At 38.3% G+C, this 22598-nt stretch overlaps 1 protein-coding gene across 5 annotated transcripts in view; it reads right to left on the minus strand.

Annotated features, from left to right (window-relative positions):
• The window catches only part of CCDC83 (coiled-coil domain containing 83), a 47564-nt gene that overhangs the window by 22844 nt on the left and 2122 nt on the right, over window positions 1-22598 (minus strand). For 3 of the 5 annotated variants that reach the window (XM_073215931.1, XM_073215930.1, XM_073215934.1), the window contains 5 exons: window positions 19127-19249; window positions 13312-13396; window positions 4807-4969; window positions 1397-1564; window positions 34-156 (listed from right to left, as the gene is read on the minus strand). In XM_073215931.1, the coding sequence (XP_073072032.1) occupies window positions 34-156; window positions 1397-1564; window positions 4807-4969; window positions 13312-13396; window positions 19127-19221 (634 nt within the window). In that variant the 5' untranslated portion in view covers window positions 19222-19249. The remainder of the gene's footprint in view (window positions 1-33; window positions 157-1396; window positions 1565-4806; window positions 4970-13311; window positions 13397-19126; window positions 19250-22598) is intronic. The other 2 variants (XM_073215933.1, XM_073215932.1) reach the window with 2 other exon arrangements.

Consider the following 22598-nt stretch of genomic DNA (forward strand, 5'->3'; position numbering starts at 1 on the left):
AAATTAGAGCTACAATGAGATACTGTTTTCTACCTTTAAGACGGGCAAAGAACAGAAAGTTGAGTAACATTCCCTGTTGTTGAAAGTGTGAGTACCAGGCATCCTCGTGCACACTGGGAGGACTAAACTGGGTACGACCTCTATGGAGGGCCATGCCTATCAAAATGAATAAAAATAAACAGTTGTTTGGACCAGCCATTTCCTCTGTAGATAGACACATAAGTTACTTAAGTACACAGATACTCATTCCAGTAAAATGAGATATGGGTAAGGATAGTCATTACGGCATTATTTGTCATAGTAAAGGATAGGAAACAAAGGCTTAAGAGTAGGGGACTGGTTAAAAACATTAGAGAGCAACAAAAAGTAGACATTGGAAGAATGAAGAAGGGCCAGTATGCACTGATCTGTAAGGATATCCATATTGTTAATGACAAAGCAAGTGAAAATGGTATGTGTCGCATGCTTTGTATACATTGCCACATGCATGGCATACTTCTGACAGAGGCTACACATGAGACTGGTAATAGTATTCTATCCAGAGAGGACCTGAGTGGCTGCAGATAGACAGGGGTAGAAGGGCATCACTTTATTCTCTCCTTTTCCTTTGGGGAGAAGAACCTTTTGAAAAACTGGAACCCCAAGCCCAGACTGATTTGGGGGCAAGTTTGCAAATTTACCATTGTGGTGCAGAGGCCCTAAGCTGAGAAACTGACACAATAATTGGTCCAGAGCAGGGTGTCCAGACAGGCCCCCAGCAGGGGATCATGGAAACAAGGCCGCTTGATGCCCTACAACCCAGGGCACCGTCACCAGCTGGGCTCAGAGCTGCCATCCACCCACAGGGCTCTTGTGGGCCAGATTTCTCCCATTTATTCCATCCTGTGACTGTCTTGTCTCTGGGGTCTCTGATGTTCTTTTTAAGCCACTGGGCTCACCTCAGCAACAGAGAGGTGGCCTTATGGCTCCTGCACTGAGTCCTGGTAAGCTTCATCCCACCTGAAGCCATCCTGCACTACCCTTCCTACTTCCCAGCTCACATTTGTTCTCCAGTTTTCTGCCTACAGCATGGCGTTTGCCTGGGCATTTCTCTGCCAGACTGTGGTTGTGCAGCCTGGCTGAGCTGCTCTGGCTTGCCTCAGGCAAATTCCTTTCCTGATAGGAATCTGCCCCACAAGGGGTGTGGGGGTGTGCAGACACCACCTGCTGAGGGGAGCTTCTTCCTCAGCTAGCACTTCTCCCCCTCCCTCCATCCCACTCCAAGCACAGTTCATAGCTGTTTGCACTGACAGCAGAGAGGAATGAATGATTCAGAGAGTACCCAGGTTTTTCTTCCACCAAATGTCTGCCCCCTCAAGTTTTTTACTGAATTTGAACCAGCTTTGTTACAACTGACCTGACATTTTCTCTGCATTCTCTTTAACTCTACTGATGTCATTTTGTAAGGAGATAATGAGTTTAGCATGCTGTTCACTCCCTACATTCTTGTACTCTTCCCAATATTCCTTCTCGCTGAGTTTCTCAAGAAATAATTTCTCAGCATTAGTTATTTGCGTGCGCATTTCTGTTGAAAGAAAATCAAGACACCATGTCATTTCTGTTGTCCTTGTAACCACAACCTTGTAATCTGATTTTATGAAGTTAAGGTCTGATATTAAGATGCTGTTAACTCATAAATATGATTTTATATCTATAATTTGAGGAAACAAACTATTCAAACTTTTGTTTATCTCACCCTCATGATGCAAAAGCTAAGTCAAATTAAACTTCCACTTATAAAGCCAATGTGTGGTATTGGGCTATGATTGAGAGCAACCTACAATGCCTAGGAGCCCACAGGATAAAATTATTCCTGTGATAGCCTATTTTGTACAATATATCACATACTTTTTGTAAGTAAATTGTCATTTTTCTGGTCATCATGCCTCTGGGCAAAGTGATTTCAACTTACATCCTTCCATGGTCCTTTGGGAACCATTTTTGTAAATATGTGTTTGACTCATTCATCTAAAGTTCTCTTGTTTGGACTTCCCTTGTGTATAATGATGGCACATGAGAGTCATAAGAACATGGCCCCACTTGCCATGACTTCAGAGTGAAAGGTAAGTTCCCAGTTAAATATGGACAAATATCAAGCTCTCTCAACCATTTAAACTTTCAGTTTGCCCTGGTGTAATTGTTTAACATGATATTCTACTCAGTTGTTAGGCTGACTTCCATGCTATTGATGTTTTGGAAAAGAAGGCATTACAGAGAGCCAGGTACAATGAACCTAACAGCCGTTTGGCTCATGACCACACACTGTCTTGTTTGAGAGCTCCCTGAAGGCAAGACCACAGCATACTTACCTCTGCAAATCTAGCACTTAACCCAGAGTCTGGCGATTAATTGGTGCTCAATAAATGCTTATGAAATGACTGAAGTATTCCTGTCAGGCCAGAGGAATGTTCTTCAGTACAGAGGTCCAGAAGGACGCCAGACATGTTTTTTTCCAAAGGTAATATATTTTATATGTTTTATAAGAAATGTTATATTTTAAATTCCTTAATAAATGACACTTGTTATTGACATTAAACAGTCAATACCCCTATAACCCATATGGTCAGGTATCATTTTCTGTGAGCAGAATAATGCTGCTGTGTCAGCCCTGTGCCATATTCTGCCTTTGTAGGAAGGTTTGGTTGATGTCACTGAAGATTTTGAAAAACAGGTGGACATAGTGACTGTTTGTTCTACTTTCCCAGAATTCCTCTCCCTTCCCTTCGCCTAGCCCTTGTCAAATAAGTGGGCTAATTACAGGGACCTCTCCTGGCCACAAGGATTGGTCCAGGGATCAGCATGTACTCCAAGCTAGGCACATGTTCAGAGTCCTTCTCTCGAAATATTTTCACTGAAACTAGTAGAAAACACATCTCTTTTGTCTCCATTTTGAGGCTCAAAGGATGTAGGACCAGAGATATCCATGGTCAGAGTTCCAGCCTCATGGAAACAACAGCTTTAGAAAAAAAAGCCAACTTACAAGGGGAAGATAAAGCAGAGTGGTAAGTGGGGGGATGAAGGGAGGGGTTATGGGGAAAAGGGGGTAGAAGAGGAATGGGGAGAGGCAGATTTAAAAAAAGCTGAGCTCTGACAGTGTGTAGGGCTCTGCGTCCAGGTCAATAGCACCCTGCCTTTTCTGTTTGTTTATGAAAAAACTAACATCCTCTTGATGCTTAGCTAGTTTGGGTTAGATTTTTATCCTTGCAACTAAAGAGTCCTCACTAAAAGTTGGAAGAGAGGGGTTACATCAGTACTTTGCAAGCCTTACTGTGAAGAGAAGCCCCTAGGTTCTTGTCAAAATGCAGATTCTGATTCAGCAGGTCTGGAATGAAGTGAGAGTCGGCATTGTAAAGAGCTGCCAAATGAAGCTGCTGCTGCTTCATTAACCAAACTGAGTTGCAAGTGACTCCTTGGTACATAGCAGAACTGCCTGAGAAAGCCTTTTCAGACACCTCTGCTCTCTCACTTTCCTTCTCTTCCTCCGTGTCTATGAGCTTCTTTCTTCCTTGGACCACCACTTGTGCCCAGCCCTCCTCTGCTGTACTGTCACCCAGCTCGGCCCTACTCTGGTGTGACACACATACCCCAGTGCTCAGCCCAGACCATAAGCAGGCACACCGCACTACCTGGGCACATTCCCTTGGAAGGCAGTTAATTGAGCACATCTTGTGTCCTTTGTGGTCTACTCTCATCACAAGGAACTTACTAAAGTGTTCCTTCCACACATAAGCAAAACTCTCTGGGAGAGGAGCCACAAAATACATTACCTACCACCCCATAATTTCACTGTTGCTCATAAAAAGACTTGGAGGAAGTTTATGGAACAGTTTTGGAGACCCCTAAACAAGCAGTTTGCTGATTGGTGTTTGTCCTTTGTAACAGGTTCATTCAAAACAACAAGTACCTACTAACAGGATGCCTGTTCTGTGCAGAGTGCTTAGGTAAGTAGGCTCTCTGAAATACCTGGAGAAATTCGGGAAAAATCTAGTCCCTGTTTTGCCTCCCAGCTTCTAGTACTGCTTCCTGAGAGCACTCAAGTCTCTTTTCCATGTTTTCTAGCTTCCTAACAGAGATGGTATTTATAGAGATTCCAGAAATGTGGTTTTAGAAATCTCAGCAGCACTTTTAGGATAAAGGAATAGGAATTTAAAAAACAATGCATGTGCAAAACTGTGTGAGACTTAACCCCACAACCGGTTTTCCTAAGCTCATGGCGAGAGCACTGTGTGTGCTGGCTGTTTCACCTTCTGAACTGAGCATCGTGTCTATCCCTGCCCCCCAAACTCTCCCATTCCAATTCTAGTCCTGCTCTCCCCATCCAAATGGTGATAGGAAGGTGGGTGTTTAGCTCCTTTAGGGATATTGGGAGAAAAGCTTCGTTGTATTCACCTTATCATTCCCCAGTCTGAACTGAGGTTGAAGCCACTGGAGCTGCCAAACAAGAAAATGTCCCAAAAGAAAGAACAAATCCCCACTGCAAGGAGTTCGGGGTGGTATATAACAGGACCTCGTCGGGGGTTGAGGCACATGGCTTTCTCTGTTTTCAATCAACGCCCCTCCTCCACCTCCTCCGTTGGCTCCCACAGCTCCGCCCACTTTGTTTCCCTCTCCTGACCAGTTACCTGCATGGGTTTGTGGCTGAAGTGATCATGATGTCATTTGAAATATGTTCACAGCATTTTGAATGTGTTATGGAACAAAAGCATGAATATATTCAAGAAATAACTTAATACAGCTTTATGATAATTTCCTAAGTTCCTAAATCACCTTTTAAGTTTCGTTCCTGGTCTCTTTCAAACTGCCATTTTTCCTTCATTGCTTTTTCCACGTCTTCTCTTGTTACAACTGGTAATCCCTCTGACTTCTCTTCGCTCAGTTCCTTTAGCAGGTTCTGTAAGTGCCAAGTCTGCTCATGCTTTAAGCATTTATTCTGTCATGAAAATCAACAGGAGTTAACTACATCTGTTGAAGTATTTACATTGATTTTCTTCAAAACAGAGCCACACACTGAGGTTTGCAAAGTGAGGAAGAAACATTTAATAGAATAAATTGTATAATATTATCTCTAAGAGTTTATGGGACATGGAAGACACAGAATAAAATTGAACCCATTAACACAGTAGCCACTGGATAGAAAGTTACACTTCAAAAATTGTTATTAATATACTAAGCTATCACCCTATCATAGGATTAGTGAACATTAAGGTAAGACCTTGGAGGTCAATTTCTTCAGTCTCCCACTACCAACACTATTCTGTTGTAGCATCCATCATTCACTTAGTCAATATTTATGGAACTTTTACCGTGTGCCACGTAGTCCTCTAGATGCTATGAATATTTCAGTGAAAAAAAATTGACAAAAAGTACTCCACTTTTGGAATTTACATTATTCTTTGCTTTCTCACAAATGACCCTAATTGTCTTCTCTTAAGGTGATGTTTACTCACCATTCCAATACTTCACACCCAAAATATAGACTGGGTTCCTCTTGTGGATTTCCTATGTATGTTTCTAAGATTCTTATTTAGTCACCTTAGAGTTTATTCTTGCCCTTGCTATTTTATTACATATGTGCAGAAATAGTTTAGTGTGTGTGAACTTAATACATTTCCTTGTAATTTTTTTAGGCTCCCTTTAAGTTACAATATTCATTTCCCTGGTGTTTCTCCTTCAATTTCTTAAGCCTAATAAAATGTATTTGCTTAAAATATTTTAAAAATTACTTTTTTTCCTCTAATTTAATTTTCTCAACTTTTTCAACATTATATTTTATTTCTAATATTTTTGTCTTTAATCCTCTTAATGTGCTTGCATACTCTATGCTAAAAGTAATTTCTTTCCCAAAGTTCATCATCTAGGCCCATGCTTCTCAAGCTTTAATGTATACACCAAGCATGTGGGGTTCTTGTTGGACTGCGGATTCTAATTTAGTAAGTTTGGCATGAGGCTCACCGTTCTGCTTTCTCAGCGAGCTCCAGGTGATGTCAAGTCAGCTGGCCCACAGGCCAAGCTGTGAGCAGCAAGGGCCTTTCATCTCATCTAAATATTTGTGATTTCTTGATAGTGCTACAGCCTACTAAAGCTCAGTTCTTTGCCTTTTACTTAATCCAACAAACATTAAACTGGAGAGCTGAAAATTTTGATTTCTTAAAATTGTTTAGCCAATGCAGCACTAGTTTAATAAACTGACAGGATTTTAATGTATCTGCAATGTGCTTTAAGTTATTCCATAGGCTGTATGAAGTGATTGTCATTTCAGTGCATTAGAATTCAATTTAAAACTTTGATTAATAATTGAACAAAAGAAATGGATAATTAACTTTATGATGCTCAGTATTGATAAAGAAAAAAAAATCCCAAATACCCAATAAAACTGCCGAAACAAAACAAAAAAACACAAAACACCAGGACCAGGTAGGATTTGAGTGATTTAAAAAAATGGAAATAAAGCTTAAAAAGGTATAATATTCAAAATTTAGTTTAACTTCCTGATCTTTTGTTTGCAATATTCTAAAGTACAATTAATTCTTTAATTAAAAAGTTTCTGAAGAATTTTTAATACCAAGGGATTCATAATATCACGTATCTGAAAACTGAATCTCTTTCCTTCCAAGCCACTCTTTAAAATTTTACTGGGAGTGACATAAACAGGAGTGGTGGAGTAAAAACCTCAGAAAATCCCCTCCATAAAAGCAATGAGAAAATTAGCAAAAATCGTCAAAATCAACTTTTCAGAACTCTGGAAATTATAGGCTTAAAACAACTTCCAGGGAGTGTGTTTATTCAAGAAAAATGGTTGAAATCTTGGTAAGGACAGTGAACTTTGTGGCACTGTAACTTGCCCTAAAAACCAATAGCCTTGCAATCATGGCAAAAATCAGCAGCTTAGCAGCCTGGGGAACAGGGGAGAGAAGAGAGGGGAGGAGAACTCTTCCAAAGCCCAAAGCCCAAATAACGGTCATTATTTGACCCATCTGGTAGGTTCCTGGAAAATTCCACCAGCAAACTTTGTATTTATTTGACCTGACTCAGAGCTTGCCCAGTCTGTGAACAGCCTTTTCCCAGATTGATGTTTGTCAAAAACAATCAGAGTAATTTTAAACATTGCAGTTCCTTGAGGTGGTAAGTAAGTTGACAAAAACAAAAACTTAAAGGAAAGCTGGAGATGAGATGTCCATAGGGGGCTTGAAAACTGACATATTCCTGGGAGTCTAAAAGGCCTCAGGTGTGTATAGGGCTGTGTGCATATACTCAGGGCTCTGCATTCGCTCAGGAAAGACCCAAGAAGTTCCTGAGATCTCACATCTGGCTGATCTTGAGCCTCTGCAGAAACAAAGAGTGAAGGTTAAGATGAAACTGAAAACTGTCTGCCTGGGTGTAGACAGCAGGGCCCCAACAAGCATCCAGAGCCCCTCAGCAAAGGCCTGGAGATTTATTAGTTAGAGGCATTTAAGGAGACCTCTGTGCCGTCATTAGCTGACCACTAAGGGAAGCGAGCAGAGACTTCAGTGGCCACACACAACGGAAAAATATAAGCTTTACATAATCAGCTTTTAAAAAGTCATAAACAACTACAATATGCGGCAACTGCAATAAAACCTGGAGAAAGGAGAAGATCTAGTTTCCGGAGTTGTCACAATATAACTCAGTATGTCACAATATAATTCAAAATGTCCAGTTTGCAACTAAAAAAATCATGAGATAGCAATAACAAGAAAGTATGACATACACATATTCTTAGTGGGATTTTTATTACACACAGGGATAAAAGGCAACCAATAGGAACTGTCCTTGAGGAGGCCCAGACATTTGATGTTCTAGACACAGACTTTAAACCGTCTATCTTAAATATGTTCAAAGAGTGAAAGGAAACCATATCTAAAGAACTGAAGGAAAGCATGAGAATGATGTCTTACCAAAAAAAACAGGAATAATAAGAAATAATAAGTTAATTTTTAAAAAGGAGCCAAATACACCCTCCCTGTTTTGAGAGAAATCTTCTGCATCTGTGGATGTTTTATTGCCCTTGTCTAGCTTGGATTAACACTTAGTCTACAGGCACACACCTGATCATCTACATTTGCTCTCTTACAACACTAAACTATGGTTTCTACCTTTATCTTGCATCTACCTACCAATTCAGCATTTTATTAAAAATAATAATAATAATAATAATAAAGGGAGAAATGTGGGATCCACATATAAATCAAGTATAAAAATCAAACAAATATTCATATTTGACCTGATTGTTTATAGTTCATAATGCGTGATCAGAACCGAAAGTTTCTGTGATGAATGCCCTTGTACTGTTCACCGTGTAAGAACTTATTCACTATATAAGAATTTGTTCACCATGTAAGAACTTGCTTCAGAAGATTGGAGACTGAGGAGAATTAGGCTTGGGGTGGATTAATGATTGTGCATTGAGCATTGACTCCCCTATACAGAATTTTATTGTTGTTAACAACTATTTGATCAATAAATATGAGAGATGCCCTGTCAAAAAAAAAAAAAAAGGAGCCAAATAAAAATGATGGCACTAAAAAATACAATATTTGAAAGGAAAAATTTACTAGAAAGGCTTAGTATCAGATATGAGCAGGCAGATTTATTATTCAGCCCTAAAAGGAATGAAGTACTGTGCACTGGGCTTAATGTTTGTGTTCCCCCCAGATTCATGGTGAAGCCCTTACCCCCAGTGTGATGGTATTTGGAGCTGGGGCCTTCAGAGGAAATTAGGTTTAGATGAGGTCATGATGGAAAGCACCCATGATGGGATTATTGCCTTTAAAAGAAAAGATCAGATCTCTTTCTCTCTACCACTGTATTAAAAAAAAAACAAAAAACTGTCTCACTCCTTATACAGCAATTAACTCAAAATGGACCATGATTTAAGTGGAAACAGTGAAATTATCATAATTTTAAAATAAAACATAGCATAAAATCTTTGGAATGTAAGACTAGGCAAACGACTTTTAAACTTGACACCAAAAGCAAGCTCTGTAAAAGGAAAAATTAATATATTGGACTTCATTAAAATTAAAAACTTTTGCTCTGTGAAAGATCCTGTTATGAAGATGAAAAGATATACCACAGACTGAGAGAAAATATTTGCATATAACATATCCAACAGAGGACATACCTAGAAAATTATCTATCTGTTTTTTTTTAACTTGCAACTCAACAGTAAAAAAAAAAAAATTCCAGTCAGAAAATAGGCAAAAAGCTCGAAGATAAATTTTACCAAAGAGGATATATAGATGACAAATAAACACAAGACATATGTTCAATATCATTAGCGATTAGAAATGCAAATTAGAACTGTAATGAGAATCACTACCCACTATCAGAATGTCTAAAATAAAGTAGTGACATCACCAAATGCTGACAAGGAAGCAGAGAAAAGTAGATCACTCATATATTGCCGCTACTCTGTTAAAAAAGAATGCCAATTTCTTACAAAACTAAACATTTGCTTACCATACAACCCAGCAACTGCATTCTTGGGTATTTATCTCAGAGAAATGAAACCTTATATTCACATAAAAACTTGTACACAAATGTTTACAAAAGCTTTATTTGTCATAGCCAATTACTAGAAACAACTCATATGTATTTCAATAGGTAAATGGTTAAACAAACTGGATCTGTCTGTATTATTTCTCATAACTTCATATGAATTTATAATTATCTCAAAAAATTTAAGAAAATGAAGGTCAATGTTAGCAATTGATAAACAATGTTTCTCTTTGATTCTCAAATTCATTTTCTTGAATGAAATATATTTGTGTTTTGTTTTCTTATAAATATTTGAGTTACTTTGTCTTGACATAGTTATTTTAAAATGAAATACTTATAGAAACATGAATAATAGCAATGGAAATATTGCATGCCAGAATATTGCACTAATACTTTTTCCAAATATGTATTTTCCACTTATTTTTTGTAGAAGTGGAACATTCCTCTATCATGTATGGTCTGTATACTAAGTAAATCTTTATCTGATTTTATTTATGCTAATTTTAGTAAGGCAAAATTGGTCTCCAGCTTAAAAATATCAATTCCAGCCTAAAAATATTTATCATGCTATACAGGCAAAACATTTCCAAAGATAGTGACACTTTAAAAACCACTACATGTTATTCAGAAAAAAATATTATGTAACAAAGAAAGAAATTTTCCTTTTACTTTACATATTAGCACAATACTTCTCAAAAGGAAACCAGTCCTTATAGATCAAATTTTTAAAACAATGACCATTCTTAAACATGTGGTATTTTCATTTATAAATTAAAGCAGTATCCTATGTCCTAAAAATATAATCAAATGCTGCATAAACAGTACTAAATCATATTTGGCATTACATGTAAATGTAATAACATCTATATTAACTTTCCAAACCCCATATGACTTTCAAATGAAAGGGAAATGTTCCTGACAATGTTGTACAGTTCACTATATCTGAAAAATTATTTTGAGTGATATACTGGAAGTACAATTTAGTTAGTTATATTCACCAATGTGCTAAAAAAGAATGTTCATCCTACAAAGTAAAGTAAATATTATTTGAGGTAAGAATAATGATCACATTATAAAATATTAAAAAGGATATTCGGTAAATAAGCTACACAAAAAGCATTGATTCTATTTTGTTATAAGACCCTCTCATGGGCTTTACCCTTTTAACTTTCTAAGATACACAAGAACAAGAAGTTACCAAAGTAGTACAGTTTTCCCCAATGATAACATCTTATATATCCATAGCACATTATCAAAAGCAGGAAATTGACATTGGTGCAGTGTTATTAACTAAACACTTTATTTGTATTTCACCACTTTTTTAATATGCTCTTTAAATGTACAGTATTATGAAGTTTTGTCATGTGCATATGAGTTATCACTACAGAGATGATACGTGAAGCGATGGTGTTACATAAGATCTTTAGAATGAAAGAGAAGGGTTGAGATCTGAACCCTGATAAATACCGTAATAAGAAGGGTGGGAAAAGAGCAGTGAATGAAAAACAAGAAGAAATGGTCAGAAAAGTGGGAGGAAAATTAAGGGAAAGTGATGCTCTAGAAGTCAAAGGAAAAGGGAGTTGAAGGTGATGGGCCAAACTGCTGCAGGGATGAGGGGTATCATAACGATGAGAAAGAGCCCCTGGACTGCCTAACTAGTCATCGATAACCTTTGCTAGAGCTGTCGTGGTAGAACAGTAGGAGCGAAGGAATGAATTGGGAGGGTAGGAAGTTGACAATAATGAACTACAAAATGTCTAATGAGGTAAATGGAGCAATGATAATACATGAAGTGATATCCAAACAAAGCTAACTCATAAGAGAAGATGTTGGGGAGGAAAGATAAAGGGCATTTCTGATTTTGACATAACGGAAGAGAAAAATATGTCTGGATAATAAGTCATGTTTAATTTAGCCATTTAAATATATCTGTGACCTTAAAATTTTTTCCTTCCACTGGTGGTGTGAGTCAACTCTACAGATGTTTATTGAACACCTACTCATGCTGGGCCCTTCCACAAAAACAAAATAAGTGAGATTTGATTGCTGCTGCTTAATGAGCTTCCCATGTAATATGGAGATATGTTTTTATACAACATTCCAGCTCAGAGTGGCGGAATGAAAAGGAGCTAGCCAAGAGAAGAGCATTCCAGGAAAAGAAAACAGCCTGGGTAAAGGCACAATAACAAGAAAGAGACTGAGTTTTCCAAGATTTAAAAGAAGCAGTGGTTAGCAAAGGGTGGAATGGCTAGAGACAACACTGTAGGGGTGAGCAGAAGTCAGATTTGGCAGGGCCTTGAAGATGTTAGTAAGGACAATGGATCTTATTTTCTGTAAGTCACCGCAGGGTTTTAAGCACTGAAAGGTTTACAGTGTTCCAAGGGTAATTCTGGTTGCACTGGAAAATGTACTGAATAGAGGATGGATAGGTGAGAGACGACGGTGGCTTAAACTGGGGCAGTCACAGCATAAATGGAAAGAAATAGATACATAGTGTTGGACCTAAAGTCTGCCTCTCCATGCTCCTCACTGATGGTTTCACTGATGACCCCAAAAATGAAGTTAGGCCTAACCCATATTTGAGTCTCATGGGAACAAGAACTTTGTTTCTGACTCCAAATGATGGGCTATGTGAAAGTGGTTCTGCAGCCCTGATCTGTTGCCCTTTCCACAAGCAAACTGAAGTCCCAGAGATGACCTAGGAGTCCCATCCCAGCTAAGGGATGTGCACCGGTTCCCTTAATGGCAGCTCACTTCTCTTACGTGCTCTGGATCTCATCAAGTGAAACCTGCATCCGGGCACCTCGGCCAGACTTCCCATTCTCATCCATAGACTAAGGTTCTGTTTTAGTCCCTATGACAGGTAGACTGATCCTTGAGAATCATGACAAAGCCAGGGTCACAGTTCTATCACCATCAGAGCATGTCTAGCTCAATAAATATTTGCTGAATGAATGAACAAATTAGCCCTATTTGGGAGATAGGAATCCCCATTTTCTAAGAGGGAAAGTGAGGCTCATACCAGTTTTGGCCAAAATGACATCAACATTACATTAATGCACACTCAGGTCTCTGACCCCAGATTCCATTAAAATTTTAGTCTTTTTAGACAAAAGCAAAATAAAACAGTTAAGTATGGATGTTTCAGGGCCCATATACAATAAATGTTTAATAGGAACACTCAGTTTTTCCTCATTCATGAGATGCCTTAAAAGATAAATTGTGTTTATTATTCACTGCTTCCAAATTTTATTTCCTGATAGACATATATAGCACCTCTTGGATATTCTTTTTAATCTGATTTTATAAAAACAATACATCATCTTAAACATTAAATTAGTCTTTTACCAACTGAGATGGTACTGTTCAAGTAATATTACATATGCACACACTGAAAACCTGAAGAAAAATGATACAGAAATTTAAAAATAGGGAACCTGTGTTTTATAGTTTGGTTAAATAAGAAATTAAAATTAAATGTGATTTCAGAGCTTTATAATTTTGAACATAAGAAGCAGTATCCTCACGATCTAAGTAACATAATTTTCAAGTTGACTTCCTTTGACATTACAATGAACATGATAGGAACGACAGGACCCCCTAGCCTCACATATGCAAAAGCACTAGAGTGTCAATTAGTCAACTCTAAGCCCTAAGGAAGATAATTTGCTAGAGAATATTCTTCGTAATTCATAATTTTTAAAAGCATTTGTATAAATATTAATGACTAGATACTTTAAATGTTATACTCACTCTTTCATGATATTTTTGGTTCTTTTCCCTAAGTTTTTTTATTTGAGCCATGACTCGTTCTACTGCATTTTCTCTTATTTGACAGCTGATAATAAACAAAGATGAGATGTGTTATAATTATTTATCTTAGGAAAAATTAATGAGACAAAATTTAAAAATTAACTACTTGAATTTAAACTATTAAATATATTATGAAAATTCCCATTTAGGGATAAGAACCTTTCTTAAGTGATATTTATTTAACTCACTAAAATATATATTAGAAAGATAACTTCAGGTTTTTAAAAATTAATCCCCCTTTGTATTTCACGCTTATAACTTTTGTACTTTCTAAATGTCTCTAAAGAAATCAGCTTAAAGGGAATGTAGGAGAGGGCACACAGCAAACATGGTATCTGGACCTAAAAAATTCAGATAAAATGACAAACAAAACAGACTTTATAAGGGCAAAAACATCTTGAAATAGTAAGATAAGCTAGTGTGCATAAAATTGCAATATTTCCAGAATCTCTCGCCTGGCTTTAGTGCATCACCCCCTTTCTACCTTTCTACAGCTTTGTGAGACTCCTTTCTGTGTCTAGATGGGATGCTACCCAAAGTCACGAACTTTTGAATAAAGCCAATTTGATCTTTAAATTTACTCAGTTAAATTTTTGTTCTTTAACATTACCTAAAGCTTAGGTGGGCAAAAAATTTTGAGGGAGTGCCTTTTTTACTTCCCATTTTTAAGGAGAGAAATAAAAATAGTATAAGTGAAAATTATCTAAAAAGAGCCTATGCATATGTGTGCCAACTACACAATTGGTGCTATTATAAATATAGTAACCTAATTATCTGCATAGGTGGAGCGACAAATGAATCTCAAGTGTGTGGTGTCCGAGAGTTGAGACTGAGTCTTTGGATGGGCTTTAGCTTAGAGCCCGCCCTCCTTGGTGATGACTGAGCAGGCAAAGGTAGGGTTGGAGACTGTATCCAACCCCAACCTGAGATACTGCATAGGGTACAATTTTACTAAAACTATTTGTTTATCTCAAATTCAAATTTAATTGGGCATTCTGTATTTTTCTTTGCTCTATCTGGCAACCCTACACTTCAGTCTAGCACCCCTCCCCTCAGAGCAGTTAGGAGCCAAGGACCTAGGGCTTTGTCTTGTATTCCTTCTATAGTAAGCAGTTCCAAATGATCTGAGTGGCATCAGCAGGCCTTGGGAATTCTGAGATGCCCTAAAGGTTCTGGCAGTCATTGCCCCCCTTGTGGAGCACATGCTAGTTGCTGGTCTAATTTAGCTGAGACTCTCCTTGAAATATACTTCAGATCTTAAGATCTTGCAAAGAGATGGATTTACCATGAGGCAGATAAAGCTGAACTTCAGAACTCCACACTACTAGACCCTGAGGGAATGCAAGCTTCACTGTTTTCTGTATATTTTCCTTTTCATATTTCCGTCAGATGCTGTATAACCCACATGTCACACTAAATGCTGAAGCAAGAGGGATTATAAGCCAATGAGGTAAAGTATATTAAAGTGGTTTGAAAGAGAGTACTGTTCTAAAGCACAGTGCTATGAAATTGTTAGTAAAACCATGTGTCACCTTTCTCCTTCCCTCACTGTATTATTAAAACATTAGTAATGTGTCAACTTTCTTCCACCATGCAATTTTATTGAAAACTCTGGGTGGGAAAACCTGGATTAAAAAAAAGTCTACACTTTTATCTGCTTTTTTTTTTTGCCCATGATTATATCCACACCTATTTCTATATACCCATACTCATGGCAGAAAACTGGGGAGAAAGCAAGTATAAAGGAAAAAATAAAAACCACTATTACCTAGAGATGATCACTTTATAGATTTAATATTGGCAGTCTCAGCTCTTTACAAACAACTTAGGGATTCATGACCTTATTTTCTTGGAACAGATTTTTTTAAAGTTCAATTGTTCAGAAATCATTGACTGTATACTATGTGCTCTCATCTCTTCATTAGGAATTAAGATTGTGTAAGAGAAATATAAGATGCTGCTAGGGGACCAAAGGACAATCCTTCATCAGATGTTGAAGGGGGTGTCTTGGCTATTTGTCATGTGACAAAAGTTTTGTCACCTGGGAGCATGTGGAATGAGTAAAGTGTCACTAGCAAAAAAGCATGGTGCAGGAAGGCCTTGGCTGTTCCAGTCCATGGGATTATTTATTTAGTTTCAACATAGGAAAGAGGACAAAGCATGGAATATTCAAATCATATCTTGTACTAGATCATAAGAATTTTTTAATGTTTGCTTCTTTGTAAACCTCTGTTAAAAAGGAGAAAGACTGGCCTCTGGTTGACTGAAAAGAGAGAGAAAAAGTTGTAATTGGATGTCATCACTGAAACCATGGGAGCAAATTAGAGCCAGGTTGGACTCAACAGAGCCTGACTTTTTATCTACCTCTCCCAGGAAGACATGAGAGAAGTTTTCAGTTGTGTTGAGAAATGAGTATGGATAGTATCTAGTTATTACTTAATGTCATCTTAAGTAGAAAGTAAAAGGGAACTTTCTTAAAAGTCCTTTCCCATGGGTCTTTCTCTCTTAGTGTTCTGAGGCATTCACTCTTTGCCTTTTAAAAATAACTTTTGAATAGATTTGGAGTCTCTCAAGAAGAGGGAGATGGATTTTCCCTGAAAGGTGTTAAAAACAGTTCTCTTAAAGACTAGCATCATCAGCCCCACCCTTTCAGCCTTGTCCCTCTCCAGTAAATGCTTCCATAGGGAAAATGGAAATTCCATGGCCAGGATTCTCACTTGATTCTAATCTTGCCCACTGTATATATGCGATGAGGTAATACTTAGCCTGTTTCACAGGCACCTACTTGCATACCCGTTGGCAGTAAGCTTTTTATGGGCTGATATTACTTTAAGAAAAGCTCCATCCAGTGGTAGAATGGAGCCCAAAGCAGAAGCAGAGAGCCTTGAGAGAAGCAGAGAGGGAAGCAGCAGAACCCTGTGCTAGGAAGAGAGAAGGGAGCCTGGAGAAGAGGGGAGCCGAAGGGAGTGGAGCAGGAGCCAGGAGCGGAAGCAGCACCAGGCAGCACATGGGGAGCAAAGGCTGGAGCCAGGCCAGAGACAGACATGGGCTTGCCGCTTGTAGGCAGCCAGGTGACTGCCGTAAGAATAAAGCTTGGTATGAGCCCCTTTTTACTGACAACGGAACTGGTCTCCATGAAATCATAGTGAACTTGCCCAGAGCTGGGAACCCCCTCCTCCCAGAGCTACAGCTTCCATTCCCCAATCTTGAGTGTTCCACAGGGCTCTGCTTATCTGACCCTCACCTAAACCACCAGAGTCAGCTCCTGCCCTCTCCCCCACACTCTGCCTTCTTTTAGTTTCTGGACGGTGAAAAGCTCATCTCACTCCAGCATTGTCCAAAAGCCTCTCTCTCCTCCACTTTATCTCCATAATACCTGTCCATCTTCCAGAGCTAAGCTCAAACATTGCTTTCTCAAACAAGCTTTCCCTGACTCCCCTTAATACAGGATGGGGACCTGAGACCAGCATCATGATTAACTTTTCGAACATGCTGAGATATAAACAGTATAACGGGGGATTTTATCTTAAGGCTAAGATCCCATTTTAAAAGCCAGGAAGTTAGGAAGTAAGATACCTAACATATTCTTTAGCAAACAGACAATAACTCGGCCCACCTGTTAATCTGGGGAGGGGGAAAATCCCAGGGCAAAATGCTTTGAAACCAAAATCAGTCAAAAGGAGAAATAAAGTTTCAAACCCACATATTGCTTATAAGGAGTCTTTCCACGTCTCTCCCTCCCCTGCTGTGGCAGAAGCTAGTGAATACAGCTCCCTGCCAACCTCTCAGGTCCAGATAAACCCTTGCTCGCCCACATAATTATCCATTGATATGGAGATGGTACTTTTCTCCACCCCTTGGAAACGCCTGTTGATATGTAGATGCACAAAAGCCAGGTGAGAGATTCTGGAAATATTGCAGTTTTACCCACACCACCTTAGGGACAGGGCTGGCGGTCTTGATTGGTATGTTCCCAGAGGGAAGCTGCTATCCTGGGGAGGAACCGGATCAGTACATTTCTTGTGTTACTTTTGCAGAATTACCTGGAGTACTGATAACAGGGGATACATGGTGTCTCTCACCAGAGATAAGCATCCTGAGACCACTTGACAAGTTTATACCCCCTGGCCCTTTGAAAAATCTTTAAAAGAGGGAACCCCCAACCTTTCAGCATGCTTCCTCTCTGAGGACACCCACACCTTTTTCTCTCTTTAAGTGTGTAACTTTAAATAAAGCTTTCTTACTGCTGAACCTAATCGCATTTTGTCTCTCTGCACTTTTCCAATGGTAAGCATCTTTGTTTCTTTGCTATTTCATTCTATTTCTAAGTCTTCACTCTTGTCTCTGCTTTAGTCCTGATAAGAGGGAAGGGGCTGCTGGGAGCTCAGATTTGGGCCTTGCAAGTTCCCATCACCTGGGTGACCCAGAGGGACCTGCAGCTGCAGGAGCTGCCTGAAAATCTCTCTTTGGAAAGCTCTCAGAACACAATCTCACTCCATCCTGCGCTCCACAGCTCCCCCAAATTCTGGGGTGGTAGGGGCTAGCCCCCACGCCGTGCAGATACAAGTAGACACGAGAGGCCAGGTGACCCTGGCTTCAGGAGCTGGCAAGGGAGATTTCCCTATGTCAAGAAGTTCCCCAAGCTCCTGCTCCCTCTCTCTGCACTTTCCTGCCCTCAGCTGCCTACAAGGCCACTGCCATTCATTACTACTCTTGCTCTAATGAATTTCTTCTCTACCTACACTCTTCCTACCTGCTCGAAAATTCTTTCTTGTTCAGAGTCAAGAAACCTCCTCCATCCAGGCTGAAGTTTTACCTGAAGCACAGGGAGAGACCTGCCAGATGCAGCTGCCAGGCAACACTCTGACTGCATCAAGTCCGTTAGTTATACCATTACACAGCATCCTTCACTTTTCTTTGAGAGCACCTTAATTATAGCTATGTCATTTTTTTTAAAAAGCTTCAATCAGTTGTTTAACATCTGTCTCCCATGCTTCATTGGGGCAGGGACCATGTGGTGCTTTGCTGTACAGTTGTCTTCCAGGACCCAGTACTTACCTTGTAAACATTCAAGTAGATATTCAATAAGTACATGAATGAAGTACATTTTTATTTGGGAAAAGACTGACATGTATTCATTCACTCACTAAGGATTACACACAACTCCTACCCCACACTGAAAGTTGAGGTTCAAAAGCTCCCTAGGGGCTTACTATCCATTAGTTGGATAAAACAAAAATATAGGTGTTACATCTAGTTTGTCTCTAGCTCCTGAGAATGAGACATTAAGAAATATTATTATTATTGAAAATAATTCTAAATCATTTGGATTTGATCTGTAGCCATTTGGGATAATGCCAATTGGAATGTCTAGAATTGGAAGAAATTTAAACAAATTTCCTCTTTTCCTTTTCTATAAATGTATGCTAACTCTTCTATGTTGTATTTTAAGAGGTAAGCCAGCAAGCTGTTGGGTATATATGGAAGAGTGGCCAGTAATACAGTGGGAGGAGAGAGAGAGCCCAAACTACTTAGAATGCTGTTTTATAGCTACTACTTGGACTATTTATAGTTAAAAAGTTCCAAAAACTTAAAAAAATCTGATCATAGCCCAAGAGTGCATTATATCTCCAATCTACCTCCAATCCAGTTCCCCTGACAGTTTTGAGTGCCTGATTTTCCATTTGGGGTTATATGAGTCTAACAACAATTGGCATTTACATCTGGGAAACTGGATTTCATAAACTAAGCTTACTGATAGTCTAGAAGTGCTTCACTGGTAGGCAATTTGACTTCTTTGGGTGGCTCATCTTGAATGTCCTTTTTATTTGTTTTCGCTGTGTTTTGCATTGTGTTGCTTAGCTAGTAAGAAATATACCTGTTTAGAAAAGAGACAGGAAAATAAATTAATTCTGTCTGCCCCTCTACTTGTATTAATTCAAGATAAGTTACTGCAGGACTCAATTTAAAACTGGCTTGTCCATTCAGACTGCTTCTGTCTCTCCAGAGCTAACATCCACAATTCTGGGACTTCACGAATGGAAGGGAGTCTTGGGTCTGGTGAGTTACATGTTGAGCCCAGGCACAGCATTCCCCAACCTGAAACTTTCTAACGTATTCACTCCCTTATGTTATTCATCTACATCTGTTGCCCCATCAAGCGGCTTTAAGACCAAAGACGAATTTCTTCAGTCATTTTGTTTCTCCACAGTATTTGGCCAGGGTGCACTGCATATAGAAGCAGCTCAATAAACATCTCTTAATTTTTTTTAATTAGGCAAAACAAAAGCATCACTTACTATGAGCATCAAGAAACTAGGATCCAAAAGAATTAGGTTTGGCCAGAGTTGCTTTAAAAAGCAAATAAAAGTACATATTAAAGTGTTTTTTAAATGATTAAGAGGTTTACAAATGCAAAATAATAATAATGATGAATTATTATTAGCTGTAACTATTTACCAACTATGAATTACTTTTGCATCTAATAATGAAAAATTATCAAAATATTTTTTAAGACGGAAAATCAGGCCCACTTTTCACAGATTTTTATAGTAAGCAGCAGCACTTCATGGATTTGGTATGGGCAACTAAATATTTCTCAGGTTATAGTCTTCCTTAATAGATTTTTATCTTTTAAGTTCTCATTCATCTAAAAAAAAAAGTCTCTAATCTGGGGACTTTTATGTAGGCAATGTTTTAGTAGTTGAGTACAGTAGAAAGAACATAACCTTTGTAATTATTTGTTTAAATGGTTAGAAACTCCATTTGGGGATATAATTCTAGTATTTCCCTACCTAGAAAATTAATGCACAATAAATGCTTGTCAAATTAATAAATGGATAGATGAATTAGGCAGTTTTAATCCTAGATGCACCACCTATTTTTTTATGTGACCATGTGTAGGTTATTTAATCTTTCTGAGCTTCAGTTTCATCATTGGTAAAGTGAGAACAAAAATCTTATTCTAGAAGCTGTTGTAAGGGCTAAATAAGTTAATGTTTAAGGTAGTGTCTGATATATAGAAGGAGCTTAATAAGTATTATGCCCCTTTAGTTAAAGTTCCAATCATGCTTCTTCAAATTCCAGGTACCTGTAAAGCAGAGGATGTCTATCTGCTGCCAAGTACAATGATATGTGTAAAGTAATCCATGCAGTTTGCACCCCTGATTTGAGTCACTGAATTGGCAATCTACGTAGATCTTTAAAATGACTGTGGAAAATCTCTCTGAAATGAAAACAGTTTTCCTGTGGATACACTGCTCACACACAGACCTCCAAAGAGGCTTAGTCTTTGTGTTTGAGACATTTCTTTACCAACCAAATATGTTTATATTCTAATGAGGATATGTGAACACAAATATATTACAATACTTTCCAACCAAAAAGCCCACAGGTGACACAACAAAACTATTTAATACCTTAAGATAAGGTAATGTATTAAGTAGCATCTTTCCAGATATTGAAGTATTGAGACTTTCCATAACCTACGTACCAAAATGTGTCATTATACCATCACAGTTCACAGAAACTAGTCAGCTAAAACAAAATTGCTTTTGTTTCAGATGCAAAGTTGAATTGTCATATTATTTTGTTTTATAATAAGAATTTTTAACCTATTGCACAGAAAGATGGCATGCTGACCAGTGTTACAATAACTCACTATAAAACATTTTATTTATAAATTAAAACAAATGTCAACATTAATCTCTAATTTTCTTTCTGATTAATATGGAAGAAATCAAGTGTTATGGTTCCCACCTGTGGGATGCATCTGGTGCTTGGAGAAAACATGACCTCATCTTGTGGAATGACCTCTGTTACCTGGCTCTTACATTTTCAGCTCTCTGACTAATGTACAGTTAGTTATCTAACTGTAATTCATGGCAAAGGATTTTAATAAAATATGAGCAAAAATATGGATCCACCAAGCACAAATGATTTATGCATAAACCATACTGTTTTCTGTACTTTCCAGAAAATTAGTAAGCCAGTTGGATTGCCTGCTTTATAGTTGCATTTTTGCAATGACCTAAGGCCATCACCTCAAAATGTACTTTTGCATTTGCCAATCTTTCACTAACAATGGGGATTTCATAAACATTTACAAGGGCTTCCAGTTCCTAACCACCTAGGGGACTTCTATCTCAGTAAAGGGTGAGAATCCAGAAGAATATTCATAAAGTAATATAACTATCTTCCAGGAAGATTTCACTTTGGATAATTCCTGACAAATGGAGACCAAATTTGTCAGTAACTACAAACCTTTATTCAGTGCCTGATCTTAGCATGGCACTCTACCTGGCCCTTAGTTATAAAATACAGAAGAGACAAGATCTCTACTCAGACTGATAAGAAAGGAGCATACTCCAGCCAGACTCTAAAAAAATAATAAGCAACTTCAAAAAGACTTTAGCAAAATTGTGCAGGTAACGAATGCTGCAGAGATCTTTGCCCACAGTGTGACCTTTGTGTCTGTTTTCCTCTCCCAACTCTGGGCATTCAGTATCCCAAGTCCGTGGAGTGAGGGTGGGTGAGGAGGCTGGGTTTGATCACTTTCTCTATAATCACTTTCTGTCGGAAAATGTTTCAAAAAATATTCCCCAAATGCTTCTCAGTGAGAAGAAATCTGTTTAGTAAAAATGGACATTTAATAGCCACTTTTTCAAATGTACTGTTATCCCTACCCCCAAATGCTTTCCTTGACTCTGTAACATTACTCAAAAGCCAGAGAGTGCATAGCTTCCTGAGCAGTCGCAGGATCCTCAATCAATATCTAGAAATCTCCTAGTGCTTTTTCTGTGACATTGTGGGGCCTTGACTATCCAGAGCCTCCTAATAACTCCTTTCATAATTTTGTGGAGGCTGGGAGGCATGGCAGTTCTGTCCTAACACCTTCCTGGACATTTGGAATGGATCCTGACATTGGTTAGCTAATGTTTTATGTAAATGTAGATTAAAACAGAAGATATTTGCTTAATAACATTAGTAGTAGAAGAAAGTTCTGAATAAGATTCCATCAGGGATTGAGAGAATGATAAGGTTAAAACATCTTTACATGGGTGTTGGAAGTCTTGAAGTCTAGTTCTGACTCTGCCATTAGCTATAGTTTATAGTTTCATTTTTGCAATGACCTAAGGCCATCACCTCAAAATGTACTTTTGCATTTGCAAAATGCAAATGCGTAAGTCTAATAATTAACAACAGCAGCAATAATAATAATACAGTAC

This window comes from Manis javanica, chromosome 11 (assembly GCF_040802235.1).
Source record: "Manis javanica isolate MJ-LG chromosome 11, MJ_LKY, whole genome shotgun sequence".
Classification (NCBI taxonomy): domain Eukaryota; kingdom Metazoa; phylum Chordata; class Mammalia; order Pholidota; family Manidae; genus Manis; species Manis javanica.